Below are 21621 nucleotides of genomic sequence, written 5' to 3'. Positions count from 1 at the left end.
TTATTGGGTATGTAACCAAATGGAGGCCCAAAATTAATAGAGTATCATACCTTCATTTAAACTAAACTAAATTATTATTTAATTACTTTGATACTCATTGAATATCTAACTAAGAGCATGTCCAATGCTAAAATTGTAAACAAATTTCTTAGCATTATTGTAATAAAAAAAAGTACAAGTTTTGAAGTTAAAATTTTTTTGAAAATGAAAATAAATATATGACTCCAGTGGTAGAGTTCTAAATTAAAGTTCTTAAGATTATTTTTGAAAAACTTGTTAAAAACAAACTTGAAATACAAACTTGTTTTTTTTAGCTTTTTTTTCCCAAACTCAAGCCAATCACAATTAAACACGTTTCAATAAGAAACACACACAAAAACTGTTAGATAAGAGACATTTCTTACTCTAGTTATGATTACTGATTTATTTTTTGGTACTTTATTCCTAAGAAATAGCTTAACATACTTGGGTTGGACATAGTCTAATAGAGCTGGTAGAGCACCTCCAATGGGAAGTGCTTACATGATTTTCATTGTATTAAAAAAATAAAAATAACTAAAATGGAAGAAAGAGAACGAAGAGGAGTGCTTAAAAGAGAGACTTTGGAACCCTTTTAATTGATTGGTTATATTTTGTTTTTCTAATTTAAGCATCATTTAGTGTTTAGCTTAGACCAACATTATTGCAGGCATCTTAAAACTGAAATAATGTTGCAATAATGTTGCCCTTAGGGCATCTTCATTGGGAGTATCTTAGGAGGCTAAGATACCCCCACTTTTCCAAAGAAAATTCTTATATAAGATATTTTTTAAAAAAAAATGGGGTATCTTAGCCTCCTAAAATACCTCCAATGAAAGCTACTGATTTGTTGAGCTACTGATTTTAGGTCGTCAAATCAGCCAAAAAAAAAAAGTAGGTGTACCATGGAAATATTACTAATGGATAAATCATTACACTACGAAGCCTTGAAAGTTGTTTTGATGTCTCGTCTGTGCTACTCCTTTATAATTTGAGTAATGTTTTGATTTAACAACTGTTTTGATTTAACAACTATATTTTAATCTACAGTATGCTGTGGGGCAAAACTTTTGATTTTGATTTTGTTTTTAAGCTTCTCTATTTGTATATTGAAATTTGTTTGTAAATTATTTAAATCGCATAATATCAAACTTAATTAAATCAGTTTGATTCGACATGTTTTATGATGTTGTTAAAAGTTAGTATAATAAAGTTTTAACTCGTTTTAAAATATAAAATTAATGATATTTTTAATATTTTAGTAATAGCGATTCAAACATGTCCATTTATACAGCCCGTGTGACGGGCTGTGTGATGGGTATATATGTTAATTTTGCTTTCATATGTATTTTGCTTAACAATATTAACCCATTTTTACTTGTTGTTTAACGGGACGGACTTGGACATAACAATTTTGTTTGCGGATTTAGCCGGCCAGAAAAAAAAATATGCCTGTTACGGATGGTCCAAATGGGCGCAGATCGATCTGTTTGACTCTGTTGCGTTTAGATATTCGGTTCGGTTCCGGATATATCTATTCGCTTTTGGATATTTTGGATATAGAAATTTAATATCCATTTGGTTAGTTTTTAAAATATTTTGGTCTAAATATATATGATATCGGTATGTTTTTTTAGTTTACTTTTATTCCTTTATCTAAAACACATAACGACTGCAGTGGCTACATACAGCTCAAGTGCCAAGAAGACTGGAGTTTCATTTCTCGACCAAACCAAAGTTTTAATATGAGTTTTGTTTTGTTAGGATAACCAAATGGATATCAGTTCGGTTACTAACTGATATTCAAAGATACAGTTTAGTTATTTCCCTCTAACCTAATCTGAACCCGAACAAAACTTGTAGGGGGGGTTATTGGGAGGAATCTAAGAATCTATAAACCAATAACAATGGAATCTTAAACTCTAAAAATCTTTAAAAATCATTCTCCCAATAACTCCCCCGTAGTTTGGTCCATTCGGTTTGGGTTATTTGCCCATGTCTAGGCAAGACTTTTGGATTTTTTTACTTTAAATCTTTCAACATCGGAGAATGCGACAGTTCTAGAGTACAGTTTCTTTTTTCTTTTTATTTGATTTGCAAACACACAAAATCAGTAACTCAATGAATACTAGCTAGATGTTGTACCAATCTCGAGACTTAGACCAAAAAAGAGAGGATGAGATTGTTATATTCGATGAGATAACGACAATAAGCATTGATAGAGAATCAATGTCAATCTCCATTTCTCATTTCCCAATCAAAGAGGAGATATTTTGTTGAATTAGTCAACAACATAATTTAAAGTTAATTTGGGCAGATAATGATAAATCTATAGGTTATAAATACCCATTTCCCAAATCTCAAATCTTGTTAGAGTAGGCACTACACAGAATCGATGTGCATTTGTAGTTTGGAATCTCCTTTAACCTTCACAAATGTATTATCTGGCTTTTAGTCACTTTTTGTTAGTAGAGTATCTTCATGTATAAGTGTATAATTAGCTGCTTCTTCACAGAGCATTTTTATTCCTAGTCCTGGGCATAATATCTTGTACCGAAGAACCATACCAGAACCGAACCGATAAAAGCGGTATCGGGTAGGGTTCGGGTTAAACAGAAATGCCGAATGGGCTTAGAGGCTTTGGTAAAATAGACTTCGGTCCTGGTTCGGTTTGTAACTTAAGTTAAATGGACCATCGTTTTACACCCGTTTAAACTTAATGGTCTAATAAGGTCTTGACCCACTAAGCCTTAGATGGCAGCTATTTGAACTTGTTCTAGCTTTTAAAATAAAAATTAGTTGTGAAATTATTGAACTTATTGTTATGATACGTGGTTGTGTTATGGTGAAACTTAATATCATGGTTTAAATTTATGGTTTACTCGGTTATTTCTGGTTATTTATTTAGGCAATTCTAATTTTAATCGGGTATCTTGGGTTTTAATCGGTTATTTGAGTACTTTTTTACTCAGATAAACCAAACCGATTATAACCCGAAAAAGTTTTGGGTTAATTTGGAGTTCGTATTGGAGTAGAAAACCGTTCTAAACCCGGCCAGTTACTATCTTACCGAACTAATTTTTTTTTGGTAAATACCGAATAGGATCTATAGATCTTATACTGATTTATCCGAAATCCGAATAGGTAGAACCGAAATCCGCTTAGATATCTGATTTGCCAAGGCTATTTATTCCAATCCATAATTTTATCATTGTCGACAGTTTTGGTAAAGGTTGGTCTTAAAGAGTTAGAGTAATCTATAAGTTCTAGGAGGAATCTCATAAAAGATGTTGGCACATGAACCAATCAACCTCTAAGATCTTTTTCTTTAGTTAAATCTTTGTTAATTCCACCAAAAATACTCGTCACTGCATAATGGTTGTGACCTAATAGGCCTATATTTAGATCCTAAACCCAAGATCTCTTAATAACAATTATTTCCTAATCCTAGCTAAACGAGCCAAATACATATATTTAATAATGTGAATGTGACAATAGCATTTATTTATCAATATACTTATTTTAATATACTTATGTTAATCTCGTGTAAGGCACCGGTCAATATCTTGTAATAATAATAAAAATATAAACGTGGAAATCATACAAAATCTGCATGTTGATGATTTAAAAATTGAATCTAATCATCATTTCAATTGTAAAAGAAATAATAATGCAAGTCGAATCATACAACTGATAAGGATCCAAATCAATCAAAATATAATAATTTAATTTTCCTATGCTTGATATAATTGTAGGGTTATTGAGGGTCTGACTAAAAGAGGAGAATTTAAAACCTGTCAATATATAATTTTTAATAAACTGATTAGATATACCAAAATTTTATTGTAGCTAAATTTTCTCACATTAGCTAGTTTTGAAAAATGTCTTTTAATATTGAAATCTTTTTAAAAATGAATATACATATCATGTTTGATACATTTTATTAGGAGGCAAGTTGGTACCCTAAACACTCTTATAAGGATACCATTTAGTTGTTTTAATTTTAAACTATTATTAGTTTATAACGAGTAACTAAATTCTGAATAATAAAGAAAAATGTGTATATATATCTTGATGTGAACAATTTTCTAATAACTTTAGTTAGCATAAAATTTAAAATCAAATAAATCAATTGTCAGAACCTCACAAAAATTTGTAATCATAACTTTCGCAAAAATTTCTAAAATGGAGTTGTTATTGAATAACTGCGGGATTTTTATTTACTTTAACTGTGAAATCATTTTGTAAAAGAGAATTATAAAATTACTTTTTACTAATTCAATTTGATCATATATATTTCAAAGTGTGTGTGTGTATATATATAGATTATATAATTTTTTGTTATTTCTTAGTTGATTTGAAGATAAAATGATTTCTTAATTTAAATGGCAAACATAAATAATATAAAAAGTATATTTCTTTTTTTTTGGGGATTTTTCTATAAACTCTCCCTCTAATGATAAAATACCTTAACTAACATATGCCATTTATACAATTGTCCCACAAATTGGCTGATTCTAACGCATCTAATCGAGTTTTGTTGACAAAAATGAAATAATAACATAGGCCATTTATCTTATTCAAATGTAAAAAACACATTATCTCTTGAATATATGAAAGATCTTGATTAATTTAATTGATTCCTTTCCGACGACAAGATCGATCCCTTAATTAAAGCTATATTTAGAAGCTTTAATTAAGTTTAAGGTCAACATCATTGCTTCTGTATGACTGTATATATTTCTTAACGTTTTTTAATTTAAAAACGTGATACTGCATTTGCTACGAAAGTGAACACGTCTCCTACAGTACTTGAATAATGATATAATATAACTAGTGTGCCATTATAGTTGAAATAACAAAAAAAAATATACAATATAATTTTGCTACAGTACGAACAACTATCTATAATATATAAATGTTATCATATATTTGAGCATTTCAAAGCTTATACATTATACTCTCAATCTTCATATATCTCATGATTCTTTCTTCTTCTTCTTCGTCGACGATGATGGAGCAACCATCATCATATCTTGAAAGCTCGGGGATCAACGCCGTCTCCTCCGATGTGTTACGTTCTAACATCTTAACCCGTCTCGACGGTGCTTCACTAGCCGCCTTGAGCTGCACTTGCTCCAACCTACACTCTTTCTCATCGGAAGAGTCTCTCTGGAAGCAGCAGTGTTCAGTCACGTGGCCTTCTACGTTAGACGCACGTGTCCAAAGCATCATCTCAACGTTCCCCGCCGGTCACCGGACGTTTTTCTCCGATTCTTTTCCGTTTCTTGGACAAGATGGTGTGATCAATCTCCCACCGTCTGTTGATACGACTGAGTTGATCTCAGCCGTTGATATATTTTATAAAGATGAAGTGATTTTCTCAAAAGTTCATGTGACAGAGACTGTCTCTGGTTGGTTCCTCTGTTCTCCTATGCGTGTTGATCTTGTCGAACCTAAAGAGATGGTCTCGACAAAGGTTTCGGTCGTGGAACAATGGGAAGATGACACGTGGAAGAGTGAGTTAGAAGAGAATCTTTCATTGAGCTGGATACTCATTGACCCGACCCGTAAACGTGCGGCGGATGTATCAACCCGAAGACCCGTCTCGGTGGAACGTCACTGGCTGACCGGAGAAATCCACGTAAGATTCTCTAATATTTTCTTGGTAAGCGGCAAGAAAAAGCCCTCGGAGGAAGTTGAGTTCACGGTGACGGTGGTTATGGCGGCGTTTAGTCGGAAGGGAGAGGAGAAGGCGGAGGTGCAGATAAGGGAGGTGAGCCTTGTGGCGGAGGACGCGGAGGGGAAGAACTTAGGAGGAAAGGGTAGTTTGGTCATTTTGGCATCGGCGATGGGAATGGACCGTCGTCGGTTTAGGGTGGGAAGGGAAGAAGAAGGGAAGGAGAAGTATAGAGAATTTAAGGAGAGGAAGACGGCGAAGTCGGAGATGAAGTGGCGGCCGGAGAAGGAAGCCGCTATGGAGACGGCGGCGTGTTGGATCGCCGTCTTCTTTCTTGGTTTCCTCTTGTGTTTTTATCTATTCATACATAAAAACATGATGGCCATTATGAATAAATTGATGAAATAGTAAGATACTGTAACCATTATTGTTAAAATCATATTGTGTATTCTGAAATCATTCTGCAACCAATGGAATTACTTTATTCAAAGTGGAATAAACGATAAATTTTAGATCTTTTTTGTATAATTCTAAAAAGATTTGTCCTTTGAAGTTTGAACATATATATTATGGAGAGAAACATTAAAATCATATTTTAATTTTTATTGTGTATTCTGAAATCATTCTGCAACCAATGGAATTACTTTATTCAAAGTGGAATAAACGATAAATTTTATATCTTTTTTGTATAATTCTAAAAAGATTTGTCCTTTGAAGTTTGAACATATATATTATGGAGAGAAACAAAATTGTTCTTCCAATTTAGTTAAAAAAATCTTTTTTTTAGCCTTAAATATAGATATATATATATATATTTTTGGTTGGCTCTACTCATTTGCTTTATTACACTCCATAAACCACTCCAGAACTGAATCCTCAACCACCAGCACCAATACAAATATCATTTTCTTCACATATTTTAGCTTAGATTTGACTAAAATACTATCAATAATGTTGCTCTGATATTCGACCTCTCGATAATAGACTAGATGAACTTTTATAATAATGTATACGGTTTATAAAAATGTTAAATTTTAAATAAAAATATGATTTAATATCTATTTAAACATACTTTAATTGATAAAAAAATTATTATAATATATAGTTAAGCCAATAAAAATAGAAATTTTGTTTTTATAAATTTATAAAAAAATCCATATTTAAAAAATATACAAACCTAAAAAGTTATTTATTTAAGGCCGGAGGATATGTTAACTAATCCATAAGCATGTAACTTTTAATTATTATTATATGTTATCATAATTTGACGGCCAAATAATTGCATGTCTTGTCTCATAATTCATATATTCTTAATTTTATAATATTTGCCTTTGGTTAGCTTGTCATTATCCCGTGAGATTTTTCTGGTAAAGACAAATTAATTGGTTATATAATGTGGTGAGTGGTGACTCTTCAAACTTTTCGATTTAGACACAATGACCAAATTAGATAGTATTCACTATTCACACTTCAGTTTACCAAAGGGAACCGTGTTGACCAATCAAAGGTGAAAATCCAATTATACAAGAAAACAAGATTGATTACGATCTAACATGCATATCCAGATAAGGTGATCGGATGGGGAATATATTTCAGTTTGCAATGTACACCGTTGGTGACAAACTGACAAAAGCACTCAATAAGGTACTAAGGTACAATAAGATAAATTTTGTAAAATTCTTATTATTTTAAAGAAAAAAAAACATGAAAATTACTTCATCTAATTTTTCTTTACTCATTTAATACCCAAATTTTTTGGTTGGAAAAAAAAATATATATATATACTTTATGTACGTATATATAATTGGTGGGAGGAAAATAGCGAAAATTGACCCGAACTATTTGATGGCGGTATTTTTATACATAAATTACGATACCGGACAAATAGCAACTTTAACTCACAAAAATACAAATTCACGACCTAAACTATATGAAATCAGTCAAAATTAACATATACTGAAACGGTGTTAGTTAACCATTTAATGGCGATAAGTTAACCAACACCGTGGCAATGATGGAACATTCCCAAATCAAAGAATTGGTAAAGCATGTGAACAAATCCAAAGCAAGATGATTTATGCTCAAATGAGCTTATTAAGATTGATTAAACTTAGATATTAGATAGCTCATGAAGAGCTTTATTCAAATACAAAATTAAAATATAAAAGGAAAGAACTTGAGTTTGTCACCAAGAACACAATGATTCAAAGATGATATTTCATAAGATTGAAGAGGGAGAGTTGTTTTGAGACAACTCTCAAAGATACACTCTAAGGTCTCATTACACTAGTATATATAAGGAATTCATCTTGCTAGGAACCCTAGTTACATGACATTACATTGGGTTTGGGCTTGTCTTTCTTGTGAACTCTAATAAAGCAAACACTCATTGAAACTTCAATTGCCAAACCAAAAATTCGATTTGTTACAATTTACTCTTTTCATATCTGTCTCGGAAAGATAAACATAAATCAAGAACTAACCGTTGGAAAAACCATCCCACCGTTCATTATCTAGACAGTAGTACCATGAATCTCTCCACAAAATTTCATCCCAATCAGAATACGGTGGTGCCAAAAACCCTTGCCAGGGCTCTAGACTGGACCAGGTTCTGTAGTTACTTGACCAGAAAGAAACGTCCATAACATCTGGAGTTTAACTCCGATTAAGGTCATGTCAATTGCTATGGATTCTTCACTGTATGGTTTTTATAAAGACGTCTTATACTCGTGACCTAAGTCCTTTTGGTTCGACAAAGAATCAGTCTCACAACACATGACCTCGGCTCTGCCTCTTTTTTAGTTAATATAATTCCTTCTTTTTTTTCTAATCTTCTCCAACTCTGATCTGCTCCGACGTTGTTCCTCCACCACCACACCATGACTAAATTAGATCTACCACCTCCATGACGTACGTCTTGCTCTCCTCTTCTCACGTCTCTCTTGGTTTCCTCTATTTCCTTCTCCTTTCTCTCCTTATCTCAAACCTAATCCATCCTCCACTTGAAACCAGGTTGCTTCTCCTCTTCATGAGTACAAGACATCAACGATAACAACAACAACGACAAATTTCACACTGTAGAGACTGAAAGCTTGATGTTCAAGCAACATATAAGAGGATAAGCATTGTTGGAGTTAATTGCATTCTAACTAAGGTTGGTGTAGACTAACCATGGTCAGACACTAGAAAAAGGGACGCAAACGTGATTCAAGCTGTCTTCGTGGAGTTAAAGTTTGAATCTTGGCTTTTGGCGTTTACACTAGAAAAACTCTAAAGGTTTCTCCACTAGAAAGGGAAAAACTAAAGCTTGAGAGAGAGAGTAACACAAGAAGAACAAGAACAGAGAGATATTGAGAGAAGAGTGTAAAAGCGTAAACTTTGGTATCCTTTTCTTTCTAGCTTAGAAGTTACAGAGTGAGTCTATTAGTCAGTGAAGGGTTCTTTAGAAGTTCTTTGAGGTTTATTGGTCTTGTTACAGAGGAAAGTCAACACCTTTGTGACTGTGTAGACCCAACACACACAATAACAACACGATCTCCACCTTCTCTAGAATGAACGGCGATTACGGAGCAACCCGATGTGATGATGATCTCGACAGCAACACAAAGGATGAGACTGATCTTTTTAAAGGGTTTAGGGTTTCTTAAAATCTCTCTTTCTTTTCTCCCACATCTCTAGATTAACGCAATATGTGTGGTTACAAAACCAAAAAAGAGCTTTTATCAAAGTTGTTCTTGTGTAAACCTTTTTACTTGAGAACCGAAACCAAAAAAAAAACTCTCAACTCCACAATTCATCTAGAAGGACAACATAACACAGAAGAAAACTGTTGCTTGTGAGCTAGGTTTGATCTTCAGAGCAGTTAAAAGTGTTTGTTTTGTGACTCAAATGTCCAGTTACAGACTTACAACGGTCCACCACAGAATAAAAGGCAGAAGAAGGAGGCGTCTCTGTCTCTGTCGGAGTCTAGGTTATTGTTGCTGCCACACGATGTTGCTCTGAACTACTTTTCCCGCCTCTCGAGATATGACCGTGCGGTCTTGTCTCTAACCTCCAAGAGCCTCCGCTCTCTTATTGTTTCGCATGATCTCTGCCGCACGCGTGATCAAACTGGTAGAGGTTTTTGATCCAAAGACACAAACGTGTGACTCCTTGCCATTACCTAAGGATCCGAAGATACGCAAGAACACAAGTATAATTGACAAAAGTTTGGTGGTGGGAGATAAAGTTTATGTTGTAGACGAGGAGGATCAAAGTTTTTGTTACCTTCCACGTGAAGGTATATGGAGAAGAGGTAATCAAGATTCTAAACGGGGAAACAGAAAAGACTGTTGTGCTATAGGGAAACTGTTATACTGTTGTGGTACTCGCGGGAAAATAATGTGGTGTGAGCCAGATGAGTTGAATTGGAAGGAGTTAATGGGTTTGGATGTTGTTCAGACCAGTGTATTTGCTTTGAATGGGAAGTACTGTGCTGAGAATGTAAATATCGCGTGGAAGGTCCACTGGACGAATGGTTTCAGCAAACTAAGTAGCAACTCTCGTGGGAACATTGTGGTCTTTTGGAAAGTGCATATCCCTAGAATTGAGAAGAAGAGGTATCCTGGTCCGGACAAGTTTCTTATTACTAGTACAAAAAGGTTGGAGCTTTGGTGCGCGGAGATTTCCTTAAAGAGAACCCCGGAAAGCAAGGTGTGGGGGACAATTGAATGGGCTGATCTTGTCTCTGATCTTGTCTCTCAATATCTGAAAAAAAAAAAACTTATGCTTCCTAAGTTTTTTTATATCATCTCAACTCATGTTATAATCTCATTGCATGTAATTTCTTTTCAGGCTCTTTGGAGTTTTGGTCCATTTTCTCATTGCATGTATATGTTTCTTCTTGCTAATTATATCAAACATTTTATGAATTTTTACATGCTCTCCTAAATCTGGTAAATGTAAAATGAAGTGGTTCTTAATAGTAGATTAGTATAAACTAACCACGTTAAGTGATTTTGGATTATAATTAAACCCATGGGAGGGACAAAACCATTATTGTTGAAGTGGTCTATGTAACATAACTTATACAACCAAGTTGTGGGACAAGAGAAGAATAATTGCATATCTTGTCCAACTCACTAATTCTGATCTCCTGGTTTTTGGTTAAGCCATCATTATCCTATCTGATTCTGCTAACGACAGTTGAATAATTTAGTAGTGACTTTTCAAACTCACTTTTAGGACAGAGATCAGACTGCCAAGTTCGAATGATTTAGACTTTTGTTTTGGTTAGCTATCATGATCCAATCTTTTCAAACTCACTTTTAGACTTGAATGGTATGTAGTGTTGACTTTCTATGATTCAACAACACTCAAATTAGATTAAAAATTTAATGGTACAACCTTTGAACATATATAAGAGGAAGAGTTATCAAACAACATAGATCTTAACCATTTTCAATGAGTTAATCTTACATTATTGAAGAGAAAGATAAAACAAGCTTTAATATAAACTTTTAAAATTCAACCAAACAATTCGAACTAGAATCCATTATATAACATGGCTTAAGTACTCCAGTAGACGAATTACGAATTTCGACTATTTGTTTGAGTCATCCTCTGCTTTCTCCACCTTAGTCATGAATGTAACAGGTTTCTTTGGGTGCTCATTTACAGTCAAGTTAAAAATATCTGGCTTTGAGTAATGTCCGACCACATCGAAATATAACTTGGCTCTTGCTATATCACCAAGATCTGGATGAGAAAAAAAGTGTTAACGATATTTATTAGGTCAAAAAGTTGATATTTTCTATAGTTTAAGATGAATATCAATGATATATACCAAGATCAGCTGTGATGAGACCCTCTGATTCATAGTTTGGTCCGGCAAGAACCTTTCCCAAAGGTGAAATAATGACACTTCCGCCTTTGGAGACTGTAGGATCATGATGTTTCTCGTCTGCTATTTCATTAAACGCGTAATCAGGATGGTCAGGGAAATCTTTGCGCTTGCAGAGCTGGTGCGCCGACAACACGAAACATCCACCTTCGACCGCAATGTGAATCATCGACGCTTGCCATTCCAAAGAATAATCAGCAGTAGGTGCACAATAAATCTCAATTCCTGCTTGCCAAAACCCAAAAATTGTTAGGGAAACTTACATTAAAAGCTAGATATATATATAGGACTCAATATGTGTCACATTTATATCGTAAAATCTGACCTTTTGCGTACAATGCAGTTCTGTATAGGGGCATCCTATTTTCCCAGCAAATCGCAGCACCGATTTTGCCAATTGGAGTGTCGTAAACGGGGATGGTTGATCCGTCCCCTTGACCCCATATGCAACGTTCCAAAGATGTAGGCATGACTTTACGATGCTTACCCATGAACCGACCTTGAGGACTAAAGAAAAGGGCAGTGCAATAAAGTGTATACCCATCCTTCTCTATCGCCCCCATTACCAAGTGCACATTATGTTTCCCGGCCAGCTCAGCCAATCTATCTACTTCCGGGCCTGTACATTCATCACAAGAACCACAACAAAAATGTTCAAGAAATAGTCATTTGTGACCTAAGTGTATATAACACTTACTAATACTTGTTCAAAACTTATTTCAGCTCTAATAGAGACAAAAACAGAGAACTCGAAGACTCCAACTATATCCAACAACATAACCAAATAAAAATCATAGTCCATCAACAACCATAAGTTGCCAAAGTAAAACATCAAAAACATATAATTTTGTAATAACGTAATCTCAATACATCATATAAAAAAAAATTGTTGACAGAAAGAAAAATTAATTAGATAATTGTAACAGAGTACTTATCATATGTTGCCAAAAATATGAGTAACAGAGATATTTGAAGAGTACTTTATACACTGAAACCATATGGATCCGATCTTCCCGGATCATGAAATAATATTTGTATATTCTAAATTTTGGACCCGATAAGATTGATGTCCTTTTATTTGGATTTCTTGATAAACACAAAATAATTGAGCACTTTTTGTTGGAAGTTATTGACTGGTAAAAAAATGTATTAAAATGTTTCATTTTATATATAAAATATAAGATAAGATAATGAAACATAGAATGGTCAATGATGACATCATAAACATAGAAGTAAGTAATATTACCAGGAACTTTGATAGCGGAAGCATGGTACTTGCGAAACTCATCACGACCGTCCTCGTTGTGCACTCCGACCGCTAGACCAAACCTAAACCCGCGAGGGTAACCTCCGATAAACGCTTCCGGGAACAAAACTAGCTTGGCTCCTTGGCTGGCCGCTTCGATAATAAACTTCTCCGCCTTGTCTACAAATTCAAGAATATAACATTTTATATGTCCGAAAGATTTAGTCGGGTTCGGATAGAATTAGCCGAACCCGACTAATGGACAAAAAAAAGGGGAATGAAGAATTTATTGGTTATAAGTTTACCTAGAGTGGCAGGGGTATCATTATAGACGGTGGAGGATTGGATGATGGTAGCTCGGACGATGGAGGATGGGGCAACACCGTCGACCGGAGTTGTGTTCTTGACGGTGGAGGATGAAGCAACGCCGTCGACCGGAGTTGTTGTGTTTTTGACGGTTGATATTTCTTCGGTAGTAGACATATTAACTTTATGTTTGTGTGTTTTACGATGTGGTGACAATGAGAGAGACTTTTGAAGCAAATATATAGACTTTTTTGGTTTCTTTCTTTTGACAATTTTATATTCCTACTTGATATGGTAACGACGTTCGAATTTTTGAATACGTGGTGGAAATGCAATTAGGTAGGCCACTGTTTACGTGGTCTTTTGCTTACCAATGGGTTAATATGAAAGAAAGAAGAAACGTAAATGAGATCTTCTGCTTGATATGATATAATAGTATACTCTTGTTTTGTTAATTTAAATTTAATTGTGGTAAAGTCTTGGTTTCAAGAGATATGGTCATCTATGGAAAGAGGTTAGAAAAATTGATTTGATTGTCTATATATTATTTTAGTACATTAATCTTTTAATAAAACATACCGAAGAAAATTAGAGTTGTTTTGAGTAGTTTTCTAATTGTCGGAACGGTACGAGTAAAGAAAAGGTACGAAAAAATTACACAGTTATTTGTAGAATTGATAAAAGTGGATATGCTGGCAGAGAACGAACATGAGTCTATTAAGGAAGGTGGCGGGTTACGGAGATACAATTATCCAAAATTTCCTTAAAATACAATGTTTTAAGTCTTTTTTAAAAACACTATTATGACTTTTTTCTTTTCAGAAATACTACAAACCTTTTATTTTTTTTCAAAAATATCACAAACAAAAAAACTAACTTTCAAGGTGTAATTTTTTTTTGTTTGAATTGACTATTTTAGTTATACTATAGTTTTAGGGATGAAATTTTTAGTGTTTAGGATTTAAGATTTTTTTTTTTTAGTGTTGAAAGTTTAGTTTTTGGTTTGTACTTTGTAGTACTTTTCAAAAAATATGGTTTATTTAAAATTTTTTAAAATAAACTAATAATAAGATATTTGGAAACTCATTTTAGTAATATTTACAAGAATTGATCCGGATAACTCGTTTTTTTTTTTATTACGTAAAACTTATAATTTTCTTTTTTTTATTGAGTCATAATCTATCTGTTTTTAATTTAAAGCCTCGCCATGCTATTTGATAAGTTTCATGGTAAATTCTTAATACGTAATATTTGATTTCTTCTCTTTAGTTTTCTTTTCTCATTACCCTATCCTTTTATTAAAGTATCGCCATGGTATCTAATAATTTTTATAGGACCACTAATGAAAAAGACTTTTTTTTTTGTCTGGTGGTTTTTATTTTAAACTGAATTTATGAAAGTCAAAGTTTTGTAATTTCTTTACCTTTTAACATGTATACGAAATTTCTATAAAAAAACTTTGTTTATTTTCTTTTTAAAGATCTGAATAATTCTAGAGGTTAAAATGGATAAATATGTGAGTAGATCAGACTTTTTTATATTTAGTATTCACGAAATATATCTATATTAGTGCGTATCTAACAAAAACAGAAAAAATAAACTGCTGCAAAGCAATTAGAAATTATTTTTACATACAAATTGAATTCTTGTCCATGTTATGACAAAGGCCTTGAGCTGTGTTTCAATCTAGGATTTAATTTTTTTTCGTTTGAATTTATTTATCAATTTATTTTCTATCAGCAGTTTTTAAACTATCTGATGCACTAGTTATAACAATGCTATTTTTTTTTTAATATAATTTAACATTAAATTCAAAAAAAATAACTAAACAGCTAACAAATTTTTTCATCTTCACTATAGTAACCATACAAATCCTAAATTTCTTACAAATCACAACAAAAGAACGTTAAGCAATCAAGAAGCTTTGATGACGTTAATTTATAGGAAGCCGTACAACAATTAACAAAATAATAGGAACGACAAAAGGTTTTTGTTTAGGGTAGTCCAAAGATTTTATACACCATACTATATTAGTTTACTCTGTCAAATTAACAGTATCTCAAAACCATCTTGATGCATTAAAAAACAAAAGAGAGAAATGAATTTGAAACACTATAATATAGTACTAGTTTACCAAGAATCAAGACACAATTCAATCTTAATACATTGGCATATACATATAGGAAGAGATCTTGTCTAACTGTGTTCTCTTCTTTGTAAGGTTTATTTTTTTCTTTTATCGATGGTTCATCGCAACTTCGGTTACTTATAACAAAAATTCGATTTATAGGTTACGATCAAGATACAACTTTAACATATTTTGAGTTTATTAAAGAAACAAGTATAAATATATTTTTCAACAAAAAGGAGTAACTAAGTCAGTTTGTTTTGTCAATATTAAATGTATTTTGTGTTGTTTTTTCACATTAGAATATAAAAAATATATACAAATATTCGAGATTTTAAATGGAAGACTCTCTATGGTTTATTCTAAATTATTCCTCAATTAAATTTCGTAAGTCAATGATGAGTTAAAAGGCAAGTAGAAAATTTTCTTATAGATATGTCCCCAAAACTTTTAGGAGACCAAGAAATTACAGATTCGATGACCTGATCTCTTGATTGTGTAGAGATCAAGAGACTGTTTGATGATGGATTCGTTTGTGCACGTGATAATGTGTGATATCAAATCAATGCGACAACGAATGATGTCTTTTTTGGTTTTGTTTTCTTTCAAAGTCTCCTAATGAAATTATTGTTTGTCTTTTTATTTTTCCTCAATTAATGTTTTGTTTGGACCAAATCCTGAACATTAATCTTGGGTACTTGTGGTTCCCAACCCAACCAATAGTTAAGTTTAAAACATGTTTGGGTTCTTGTATAACAAATTAAGGCAAGCAAGGTGGTCCATTGTTGAAAGGTTTAAACCAAGAGGAAAGCAAACTATGCGAGTAACTATGAGATCGTTGGAATATTTTTGTTCTCTCTTTGATAAATAAATACTAATGAACTTTAAGAAGATGTTAATCAAAGTTCATATGAAACGAGACTTGAAATTAAGCATAAGTAACAGGTCAAGAGCCACAAGGAAGGTTTTCTACTAAATATGAGCATGATATTAACTAAGGAAACTTTTCTCACAAAATATGAGCATGATATTAACTAACATGCCTTTTAGCATATGCTTTCTCTAAAGCTTTGAAAAGGAAGACAGGAAAAAAGCAATTGACCCATGCGTGTAGATCTCCTGTTACCGAGACACCATTCACCTTTTTTTATGTTTTTTAAACAAAACCAAAAAAGCTGTATGCAGTTCATTTATTTTTTGTCTTTTTGTGAAAAAGACATGAAATCTTTGGGGGAAGTTGTGCACGCTTCTTTTGATGTGTTTTATCTGTGTTTTATATATTTTTATTTTTTTAATAAGATAGTAACTCAAAAAACACCTTTTTTTTTCTATATAACTACACTTCACAACACTCTCACACCTCACACTTCTTCTTTCTCTCTCTCGTGTTCTAATCTTTTTTTTGTTGCAAAGGTATTTTTTTTCCTTAAGTTACATGCATTTTAAATTTTCTATACACTAACATATATATGTTATTTTTTTATAGAATTCAAAATACAATCCAAGCTTCAACGTCTAAGCATTCTCTGTCACAATTGTGACTTCACAGATATCATGATGATGCGAGTTTAACAAATTTAAGAACAATTTTTATTTAAGTTTAATGGTTCTAATTAGTGAAGAAGAGAAAGATGTACAAAGTGGTTTAGTTTTAATTTTTGTCAATAAAAAAAGCGTTACCCAAATATTTAATTAAAATTTTTACTCTTTATTTTGTTTGTACATCTTTTATGTACCACTCTTCTTTACAATATTACACTATTTTGTAAGAACTTACCGTTCCATTTTACATTTTTTGTACAATTTTGAGTATGTTACCAATCAAACCCAATATTAAATAATTTACATGTATTTAAATTGATATATGATGAGATCATAAATGTTTTAAAAATCGACTCAAAAAGTTAATCAGAATATATCTTGAGTCATCAGGTCATTAAGTTGACATGATCCAACCGCGTATTACTTTAAAATATCAAGATTATAGTAATGTTTTTCTTACTCATCTTTCATCATATTATTAATTAAATTACTAAAAAGTAAAATTCTAAAATTTTACTATCATATTAATTTTTGAAATTAATTTTTCAGTAATGCTTTGCCAAATTTCAAAAATTAAAAATAGGAGAGTAACTTACTATTTCTGCTAACAAATAAATTATTTATACTAGTTTTAATTCAGGTAATTTTTGAGTACTTATTTAGTATAAAGGTTAATTAGACCATTAGATTTATTTTCTAGTTATTTGATTAATATTCATAATTATTTGACGATATATTTTCAGTTAAAGTCTTAATTATTTTGTTAGATTAGTCAAAAATTACAAAAGAAAAAAAAACAGCTATATTGAGATGTTACCATCTAGTTAAATTCAGCCATAAAACAATAAAAATACAGCTAAATTCAATAAGATTACTCGATTATCATTTAGTTAACTTTCTTTGTTTCTCTTAAACTTCAAAACTTTAGAACATTTTTACTGGTAATACCGAATATATGTATCTAAAACATTTTATATAAATAATTTTATTATTAGTTTAATATGAGTGTCTAGCTAAAAGAGAAGATATTAAAATGTCTATAAATCTATAAAACAGAACGAGTGTTTATGATTTTAATTTAATTTTAATTTTTTTTTAAAGACATCGAACCCTTCCATCAATTCACCAATCGAGGTAGTCTTTTAAATACGGTGATATGACAGCAGAAGTGGTCGAAGATGGTGGTGACTGGTGAGCGGTGACGTCGATGGCTAATGACAACGGCAGCTATTGACGACACAAGAACTACGTCCATAAAATTGCACATCTTGTCGTGTAACTCACTAATTATAAATCCCTATATGTGGTTTGAATTCTCTGGTTTTGGTTAGCCATCATTATCCTATCTGGTTGATGTAGCCATGTAGCAATAGTTAAGTAATTCTTAGTGACTTTTCAAACTCACATTTAGAGTTGATGGCCAAATTAAATAGTCTTGACTTTATCAACCGTTAACATACAAATGCAAACATTATAGTTTGGACATCGCCGGTTCGAGAAGCGCTTAGGACGAAACCACATAACATGCTTTGGTTTCGGGTCTGAGAGGATGTATGGATTTTGTCCCATAACCTCTTTGATTGTTTAAAAAAAAAAACATTATAGCACATCCGAGATATCAACACTTAAATTGGATAAAACATAATGGTACAATGTTTTAATACAAGACGATAGAACCAAATTGGTTTAATATCACACAAGATAGATCTTACCATGTGTCTAGCATGGTGATCTCTTATATTATTGAAGAAAAACATAAAGAAACCTTAACATAAACATCAGAACATTTTAGAACTTGACTCCTCCATGATATGATTGAACATAAACTTTCCAGAGATGAATTATAGATTTTGATTACTTGTTTGAGTCATCCTCAGCTTTCTCCACCTTAGTCATGAATGTAACCGTTTTCTTTGGGTGCTCATTTACGGTCAAGTGTAACACATCTGGTCTCGAGTAATGTCCGACCGCATCGAAGTACAACTTGGCTCTCGCTACATCACCAAGATCTGTATGAGAAATAGAACGTTATATATAGCCTTAAAAATTAATCAGTTCTTATATCCTTAGATGAATGTCGAAAAATATATATACCGAGATCAGCTGTGATGAGACCCTCTGATTCAAAGTTTGGTCCGGCAAGAACCTGTCCTAAAGGTGAAATAATGACACTTCCACCTTGGGAGACAATAGCATCATGTTCTTTGTAGTCTTCCCAGTCGGTAAACAAGTAATCAGGATGGTCAGGAAAGTCTTTACGCAGACAGAACTGGCAAGCCGACAACACGAAACATCCACCTTCTAGCGCAATATGCATCATTGACGATTGCCATTCTTTCGAACCATCAGCAGTAGGTGCACAATAGATCTCAATACCTTCGTGCCAAAATCGATAATTGTTAGAAAAAATCATACATCTAATGGTTTTTAATATGTGTCACAATACATTGCATTAAAAGCTGACCTTTAGCGTACAAGGCAGTTCTGTATAGGGGCATCCTATTTTCCCAGCAAATAGCAGCACCAAGTTTCCCAATAGGAGTGTCGTAAACGGGGATGGTTGATCCGTCCCCTTGACCCCAAATGCAACGTTCCAAAGTTGTGGGCATGAGTTTACGGTGCTTACCCAAAAACTGACCTTGTGGACTAAAGAAAAGGGCTGTGCAATAGAGTGTATACCCATCCTTCTCTATCGCCCCCATTACCAAGTACACATTAGTTTTCCCAGTCAACTCAGCCAATCTTTCTACTTCAGGACCTATAGATTCATCACAAGAACCAAGCAAGAAAGAGTCATTTTGTGTCCCAAGCTTTTAAGAGTGCTCAAATAAACTAGAGCTGTAACACTCACTATTGCAAATTAATTTCATCAAATAGTGATAAAAACAAAGAACTCAGATCAATTATTTTTTTCCTCAAAACTAATTTTATTTTCTTTACTTTGTTCCGAGTTAAATAAATTCAAGTATCACATAACCAAATAAAGGAGAAATTTAATAAGACAACAAAAATATATACAGAAGTTAACATATGGTCCAGTCCACACCAAAAAAACAAAAACAAAAAAAATATCTCTATACTTTATTACGAAATCTCCTAAATTACTAAACATCATAAAAGATTTCGTTGACAAATTAGAAAAATAAATTAAATATTAATTGTAGCAGAGTAAAAATCATAAATAAGTTATCATACAAACATATATATGAAGAGTGACTTGTATCAAGTATCCGGTTTTGTCGGATCCTATTACCAAATAGGATTGGATCCGAGATCGGGTGGTGTATATGAACTTGTACTAGGAAAAAATACTAGTGTTACTGTTCTTGAAGATAAAACACAAAAATAATTCAGGTTTTTTGTCCAAAATAATTGATTGCTTAAAAAAGAAAAGTTTTGTCGTCGGATCATACCAGGAACCTTAATAGCAGAAGCATGATACTTGCGGAACTCATCACGACCTTCCTCGTTATGAACTCCTGTAGCCAAACCAAACCTAAACCCTCGTGGATAACCTCCTACAAAAGCCTCAGGGAACAAAACCAGCTTAGCTCCTTTGCTTGCTGCCTCCACAACATACTTCTCAGCCTTGTCTGAACATTCTCATATCAGTCAGGTTTCTTCCTTACTCCTTATCATTACAAACCAAAAAAAAAAAAAAAGAATGATTAAAACTTACCTAGAGTGGCAGGAGTATTGTTATACACGGTGGAAGCTTGAACGATGGTAACTCGAACGATGGAGGACGGGGCAACGCCATCAACCCGATCAGCTGTGTTCTTGACAGTTGATGACATTTCTTCTATGAACTCAAAACCTTTTGTTTTACTTCAATGACACTAGAGAGAGGGGATAGTTAGATATATATATATATATATATATAGAGAGAGAGCTGTTTAGTGTGTGGTACTAGTTAGGTTGAGTTTTAATTACCTACTTGAGACGTTTCTAAGGACACGATTTAACCAGTGGTGGGGAATGCAATGAGGTGGATGGACCAGTACTAGTACTAGTTTAGTTCACGTGTTTTTTCCTTACCAATGGTGTTTTTTGTGTAAAGAAGAGAATTGAAATGGGATTCTCCGCCTGATTCATTTGTTCTTGTTTCGGTTTTTAAGGAAATAAAATGTCATAGTTGGAAAGGAATGGTTTTAAATGTCTTACTATTTTTCTCTATGTATATAATTCCTTTTTTAGAGATGGTGATCATCTTATCTTTCTTGTTAAAGAGTCTCATCATAACCTTATCTAATAAGTTGAATGTATGTAAATACTAATTTGTAGGACTTTTTCATTACCACTAGATTTTTAACACATGGTTCAAAAATATGAAAAGACTACCCAAAACTGACAAATCCCACAAGTACAAATCACGTGTAGGGGGCCGTAAGAAATTACAAAATAATTGGGATAAAGGTTTGTTTGAGGAACTCCAATGATTTCTCACTTTTATTGGGTTGAACTGTACTGTATATCAAAATCGCTTCTCCCGCATAGTCAAATATGCTGACACTATTCGGACCCCAAACCATTTTAACTCAGAACCGTCTCTTAATTTGTGAAAGCCACAGTCTAAAAATACTGAAAGGCTGGTTTTATATATGCTTGTGATTCGAATCTTGTTGTATCACACCTAAATTGCACTATTTATACTGCTAGACTAAAAAGATTTTTCAAAAAAAAAAAAAACGAATTATATATATATATTATTATATAAAGGGCCGCAAGCTTCATCAGCTTGGCCCATAGGCCTGCTCTGCATCTTGTCATTTTTTTTTGTAGGAATCATCTTATCATCTTGATACCAGTTAACAAAAAAA

General features: G+C 32.8%; 3 protein-coding genes across 3 annotated transcripts; 1 reads left to right on the top strand and 2 right to left on the bottom strand.

The window, feature by feature from the left end:
* Positions 1 to 4961: 4961 nt before the first annotated feature.
* On the top strand, positions 4962 to 6356 carry LOC17887014 (F-box protein At3g44326). Its single transcript, XM_006290232.2, has 2 exons — positions 4962 to 6133; positions 6286 to 6356. The coding sequence occupies exon 1, from the start codon at positions 5000 to 5002 to the stop codon at positions 6104 to 6106; it is 1107 nt and encodes a 368-aa protein (XP_006290294.1). The 5' UTR covers positions 4962 to 4999; the 3' UTR covers positions 6107 to 6133; positions 6286 to 6356.
* A 4685-nt stretch (positions 6357 to 11041) lies between these two features.
* Positions 11042 to 13354, bottom strand: LOC17886221 (nitrilase 3). The gene is made up of 5 exons (XM_006291303.2): positions 13131 to 13354; positions 12826 to 13005; positions 11905 to 12198; positions 11523 to 11804; positions 11042 to 11434 (listed from the first exon to the last, which is right to left on the bottom strand). The coding sequence occupies exons 1-5, from the start codon at positions 13306 to 13308 to the stop codon at positions 11280 to 11282; spliced, it is 1089 nt and encodes a 362-aa protein (XP_006291365.1). The 5' UTR covers positions 13309 to 13354; the 3' UTR covers positions 11042 to 11279.
* Positions 13355 to 18415: 5061 nt separating this feature from the next.
* LOC17886780 (nitrilase 2) lies at positions 18416 to 20652 on the bottom strand. The gene is made up of 5 exons (XM_006291374.2): positions 20481 to 20652; positions 20215 to 20394; positions 19266 to 19559; positions 18896 to 19177; positions 18416 to 18810 (listed from the first exon to the last, which is right to left on the bottom strand). Exons 1-5 carry the CDS (start codon positions 20596 to 20598, stop codon positions 18656 to 18658), a joined length of 1029 nt encoding a protein of 342 aa, XP_006291436.1. The 5' UTR covers positions 20599 to 20652; the 3' UTR covers positions 18416 to 18655.
* Between the last annotated feature and the right edge of the window lie 969 nt (positions 20653 to 21621).

This window comes from Capsella rubella, unplaced genomic scaffold, assembly GCF_000375325.1.
Source record: "Capsella rubella cultivar Monte Gargano unplaced genomic scaffold, Caprub1_0 scaffold_5, whole genome shotgun sequence".
In the NCBI taxonomy this organism is placed as follows: domain Eukaryota; kingdom Viridiplantae; phylum Streptophyta; class Magnoliopsida; order Brassicales; family Brassicaceae; genus Capsella; species Capsella rubella.
The sequence above is the reverse complement of the archived record's forward strand: the minus strand, read 5'-3'. Positions and strand labels throughout refer to the sequence as shown.